This window comes from Gossypium arboreum, chromosome 10 (assembly GCF_025698485.1).
Source record: "Gossypium arboreum isolate Shixiya-1 chromosome 10, ASM2569848v2, whole genome shotgun sequence".
Taxonomy (NCBI): Eukaryota; Viridiplantae; Streptophyta; class Magnoliopsida; order Malvales; family Malvaceae; genus Gossypium; species Gossypium arboreum.
In genome coordinates, this window is record NC_069079.1 from 4091446 (window position 1) to 4097609 (window position 6164).

Below are 6164 nucleotides of genomic sequence, written 5' to 3' on the forward strand. Positions count from 1 at the left end.
TCAAGTTATATAATTCGAGATAACAAAATAATAAGAAATTTACTATATTATTCTTGTTTATGATTTATATATATATATATAATTTATGACATTTTTTTGATTAAAAAAAGAACAAATTACATCAAAGTAAATTGATCAAAAACTCCACTAATTTTATCTTGTTGAAGTAAATCTGAGACCTCAATCGGTGCTATATCAAGAACTTGCAACCTTGACCTCCATGTTAAGCTTAACTTGACTAGAAAGTTAGCTACTAGATTATATTCTCTAAAAATAAATTTTATCTTTCATTGTCTTTTAGTTCTCATAATCTATTTAATTCTCCTAATCATAATGATTCCTGAATTAGCCATCTCATTGTTGCATAAAATTTCAACTACTTCCGGGTTATCTATGTATATAATAGCCTTTTTGATATCTTTGTTGAGTAGAATCATAAAACCATCTAAAATGTCTTATAATTCAGCCTCAAAAGCTGTGCATCTTTCCACAACCTCAAAATCCAATTCCTATATTGATCTCGCAAAACACCACCTCCCAAGCATTCCCACTATCTCTAGCTATTGCACCATCAGTACAGTTCCAAACAATTTTTGCCCTAAAATTCTAACAATGTTGACCCCAACAACAATTTCAAACAAGTCTCATTTCTTCAAAGGATTAAGCACTTGAAATTGGGCCTTTATCAATCTTCACATTGGGTCAGGCCCCTATATATATCCTAATCTAATTTGTTAAACTATTTCATAATTTAGAAAGGAAATAAAAATGGAAGATTCCATGATTTTCAGACGGCAGGGAAAGGCCATAGCTCTATAAGAATAGAGAAGCTAAAGCATTGAAACGTGGCCAACCGACCCCCACCTTGACAATTATTATATTTGCTTTGGAATATAAAATTTAATTATTTGGTTAATAAAAGGTAAGATATATTTTAGTAAATTATTCTCGTAAATTTACTATTATTTTTATTCTTTATTAAACAATCATTTAACCTTAATACTAATTTATTTTACTAATAAATTAATGTGTTTCTCTTATAAATTAATTTCATTTTTTTAAAAAAATAAATTGAAACTGAAGAAAAACGACAAGTAGAAAATGGCAGGAAAAATACATGTTATTATTATAATTTAAATTTAACCAAGTTATAAAAATGGTAACATTATTATAAATAAAACAATTTGAGACAAAATGAAATAGATAAAATATAATATAACAAATTAAATATTAAATATTCTTATTTTATGATAATAATTATAATAATAAATATAGTTTAAATGTTACTTGAAAATATATAAAAAATAAATTTTAATTAATTAGTTATTATTATTTTGTTCCATTTTAAGTAAAATAAATCAAACTCATTTAAAATAATGTAAAAAAATCATTAAAAATTATAATAAAATTTATCAAAAATTCACATTATCCTGGGAACATATTACTTGAAAGAAAAATATATTGAAATTACGCTTATATTATTGAGAATGTAATCATCTTTGAAATCTAAATAATAAAAATGTTATTTTGAAAACTTACATTAATCCTGAAAATGTAAGATTACTTAAACCCAACAGTAGCATAAACTAATACTGATTGCAATTCCGTTTACTCTTTGTTTGATGGTTCTCCTAAGGCCTGTAGAAAGAAAGAGGTAATCTTTTAACATTATCATCCAAAAATTAGGATTCCGTTAACATGATTGAGAAGAACAATGATGATATAATTTAGGGTGTTTAGATAATCCAGGGACATTACCCGCCCATCTTTCTTTCTCTTGACAAGATTCATCAAATACATACATCCATATCTTTATTTTCCCCTGTCCAAATTTCTGAAATATGCAGTTCAATTTAAACATCAGATCCGACACACTTTTGTTTCTCTTTTTTAAAAGGCTGACACATATGAACCCGGCAACCAGAGATGGAGCTTTGTCACTGGATGCCAACATAGATTGCTACCCTTATGCAATAACTTTTTGGCCCCCCAACTCTGCTAGTTTCACCAACTTCTTCATTTTTTCCTAGCAAGAAAACGACCCATCATAGCCTATGCAAAACATCATACTCTATAGTTTAATTTGTCATTAGACAAAATAAATGTTGATTCATGAGGGGATTAGTGGAAATGTTTACAAGAAGGATAGCATGTTGAAAAGAAGAAAGCAAATTAAAATGAGCTGTGGGGCCTTGGAAGGAGCAAATGAACTGGTTCTGCTGCCATTGTACCATGATGGCTTTTTACCTTTGATATCATAAGGTTGGGGACAAGTTAAGTTGTCAACCTTGCCTTCGTTGCCCAAGCAAGTCCTGGTTTGAAGATACGTGGATATATTGCTGGCTAGATGGTAGCTTGTGCATAGCCCATTGTTGCCTCTAACATCAAGCCTTTTGCCTAGTCTATTGATGAAATCCTGTGGTAGTAGTAGTTCCCCACTTAGCTTGTTATGACTCAGATTAAGCTGGTCTAGATTAGGAAGTGACCCCAAATTTGAAGGGATTGTGCCTGTGAGGGTGTTGTTGTCTAGAGACAAGGCAGTGAGGTTCTTCAATGATGACAAGGAGTTTGGTATTGGACCTATTAACCCACATCCTGAGAAGCTGATTGATATAAGGCTCTTGAGGGACCCCATAAATAAAGGAATCAATGAATTTATGGGATTGTAATCAAATATTATGTACTGTACCTGGTCCAAACCTGAGAGTGTTTCAGGGATTGGACCATTGATGAAGTTATGGCTCAAATCAAGCAATACCAACCTGTTTAGCTTCCCTAGCTCTGGTGGTATCTTCCCATGAATCCTGTTTGAGCACAAATCAACTTTTTGAAGATGTTGAAGCTGACCCAAAGCAAATGGCAACACCCCTGTAAGACCATTGGAGCTTAACTCCAAAATGGCTAAACTTTTTAGCCCTTCAATCTCTTGAGGGATTTCACCACTTAGATTGTTGTAACTTAGGTCCAGTTGCTCCAAGTTGACTAGCCAACCAAACTCACCAGGGATGTTTCCTTGTAGATTGTTCTGTGACAGGCTCAGTACCCTTAGCCTAGTCAGATTCCCCAAGCTTGGAGGAACATTTCCAGATAGAGATGGATTTGATTGAAGTGATAGGTGTTCCAAGGAAGACAATGCACCAAACAATGTAGGAGACAATATAACAGTTGAAGTTACAAAACAGTTGAAAATAGAGAGGGTTCTAAGGTAAGGTAGTTTAAGCAAGGAATCTGATATTTTAGCTGAAGGTTGACAAGGTGGGGTGGCAACATCAGGGCCAATATGAATAGCTGTAACATGAAAGATTGGAGGGTCTTGGCCAATCTCACATTCAATCCCAGGCCATGGAGTGTTGGTGCATGGCTCGGGGTGCACTTCAGCCCAACCAGGTTCATCTAGAAGTGAACCTATAACATCAAAAAGCCCCAAAAGCTCACCTTCTTCCATCACAATATCACTCTCATCCAAATTCCTCTGCATTGCAATCGCCACACAAGATAAAACAAGGAACCCAACAAGGAAAATAGGAAGAGAAGCCATGAGAGAACACAAGAAACAAAGACCCGCACACAAATATAAAGCATTCAGAGAGATTGCAGACTACTACAACTACACCCAGTTGTTGAACAAAAATATTTGATGAGCAAAAAAGAAGGAAACTAAAGGAATATCTACCAGTGTATTGCTTAAACCCCTTCGTGTCAGTGACTGAGGAAAAAAAAGGCTGCTAGCTGTTGGTATTCCAGAAATGGGAAGTGAGTGAGATAAGGACGGTGTTGGTTTTTTACTTGCATGAGAGAAGAAAGACAGTCACTATAAGAGAAACAAATTGTCAGGGGAGTCAAAATATATATATAAATCAAACAAAAGAAAACAAAAGAAAAATGGATTTAAAAAAAAGAAGAAAAGGGATGTTGTTTAAGCATGATTTGACATGGCTTTTCCTCAGTATCAACACTGAAGCCGACCCAACAAGCATTGCTTTTGCAGAGCTACAGTTGCCTCTCTCAGATTCTCTCGCTGTCGACGCTATAATCTTTACGTCTTTGTTTTTTTACCCTGTTGGTTTGGCTGCACGCCACCCTACGTGTTTTTTTCTTACCTTTATATAGATGGAATTACGGAGGTTACATCTTTTTAAAGATTCTTTTAAGCTTTGATATTTGGTGTTAGAAAAGTAACACAATTAAAAAATTGGATTACTTATTACCCTTTCAACAACTTAAAATTTCTTTTTAACTAAAATAAAGCAATCACATCATTAGGGACTAGAATTTAAGTAAGACAAATATTACAACCTTACGTGATTGTTATATTTTAAATTTGCTTAAGTCAATCTAATTTTTAATAGATGAAAATTCTTATAAAAATTCTGTAAAACACTAAAAAATAACGGAAGCAACTCAAAGCAAAAGAATAACGAAAAAATTAAAAAGTCATGAGAATGTAATGCACACAATATGTTTGAGTAAATGTTTTCAAATATATTCTTTTAACTCAAGAATAAGTAAAGTACAATACGATGATTACGAATAATTAGAAATCCTCTATTTATAATTGAGTTCCCCAAATCCAATGGTACAGATTGAATTACATCAGCGGCTGAGATTAGTATATATCTACAACATGAAAGTCTTAAAAGATTTAAACTCTAAACATATTTATCCTTTAGAATTTACAATACTTACATTGGTAACTCTAGTTATACTAGATTGTTTCATGTGACCATCAATGTTTTAAGCAGATAGCTTCTTCATGTGTTCCACAAATCGGGTCAGTTCAAGTAGGTTAAATGAAGCACCAATTGACCTCTATGAGAGGCTTTATATGCATTCATCACAAGTTTTGATCTACGACTTGTGACAAATGTGGGCCCCATGATTATATCTTAAAAAGAGATTTAATTACTCAAAAATATCGAAAATATCTCAAATTTACAAGATTAGGCCAATTTAGGAAAAACGTTTCCAGCTAGAAGCGTTTTCAGATGAAATATAGAAAAACGCTTCATAATCATTTCAAAAAAAACGGCCTAATCCTGTAAATTTCAAATCTTTTTGGTATTTTTGAGTAATTAAGTCTGAAAAAAAATTCTCTTACCCATTTGTCAAAAGAAAAAGAAATTGTCTTACCAAATTAAATTACAAACACTATTTTCATTCATTAACACGTCAAATTACAAATGAATTATTATTTACATAGGAAGAATATACTAATAGCAAAAAGTTGTCAATTTTGATACAAACTTTCAAGTTCAACTAGATTTTAGCATGAGAAATCATCAACTTGAACTCGAAATAATCAAAACAAGTAACTACAATCTCTATTTCATTCATCCTCAAAATTTCCGTGATTATAATATCAAAATTTTCGTTCCAATCAACCTCAAAAGGTCGAGTCATCTTGGTCCAATCCTATCCTCTTTGCTCAAAATCAATTATTGGAACTACAATGTCCTCATTCCCGGTTTCTATAAAAAATGTGTAGGAAAGTACTCCAATACTCATTGTTGGGCTTTTTCCATCTGTCCCGGGACTTTGAGAAAACACAATAACATCTGCGCCAAAGAAATATTAAAGGCAGTGCAAAACAAGAATTCTCGATTTTCAGTTTCTTAGTTGAATTGGTTGGAGGTAAAAATTATTTCCTTACTTTCATTTATGATTATTCCTGGAAAATGTGGGTTTTCTTATTACTTGAGAAATCAGAAGCATTTAGTACATTTACTAGTTTCAAGGCACTTGTTGAGAATGACATTAGAAAAACCATTCAAGCTCTTCACACTGACCTTGGTGGAGAATATTGCTCTAAGGAATTTGGAGCATTTTGTGAAAGTCATGGCATTCGGAAAGAGCTTACCACTGCATATACCACTCAACAAAGTAGCGTATCAGAGAGGAAAAATAAAACCATACTTAAAATGGTGAGAAGCATGCTTACTGGTAGAAAGGTCCAAAAACGATTTTGGCTAGAAGTAGTAAGTTAGAGCATCCATGTCTTGAACATAAGCCTACTTTTGTTGTTCAAAACATGACACCTAAAGAAGCTTGGAATGGAAGGAGACCAGCTATAAATCTCTTCAGAATTTTTGGTTGCGTTGTTTATTCACATGTTCTAGGTGCAAAGAGAAAGAAGCTTGATGACAATAAAGAGAAGTGTGTCTTTC

General features: G+C 32.9%; 1 protein-coding gene across 1 annotated transcript; it reads right to left on the reverse strand.

Moving 5' to 3' along the window:
• Positions 1-1735: 1735 nt before the first annotated feature.
• LOC108488767 (receptor like protein 29-like) lies at positions 1736-4079 on the reverse strand. Its single transcript, XM_017793051.2, has one exon. It carries the CDS (start codon positions 3536-3538, stop codon positions 2135-2137), a length of 1404 nt encoding a protein of 467 aa, XP_017648540.1. The 5' UTR covers positions 3539-4079; the 3' UTR covers positions 1736-2134.
• Between the last annotated feature and the right edge of the window lie 2085 nt (positions 4080-6164).

What these genes read in the sequence shown, in the direction of transcription:
- LOC108488767 (XM_017793051.2), bottom strand. Translation starts at nt 3,538, where the DNA reads ATGGCTTCTCTTCCTATTTTCCTTGTTGGGTTCCTTGTTTTATCTTGT.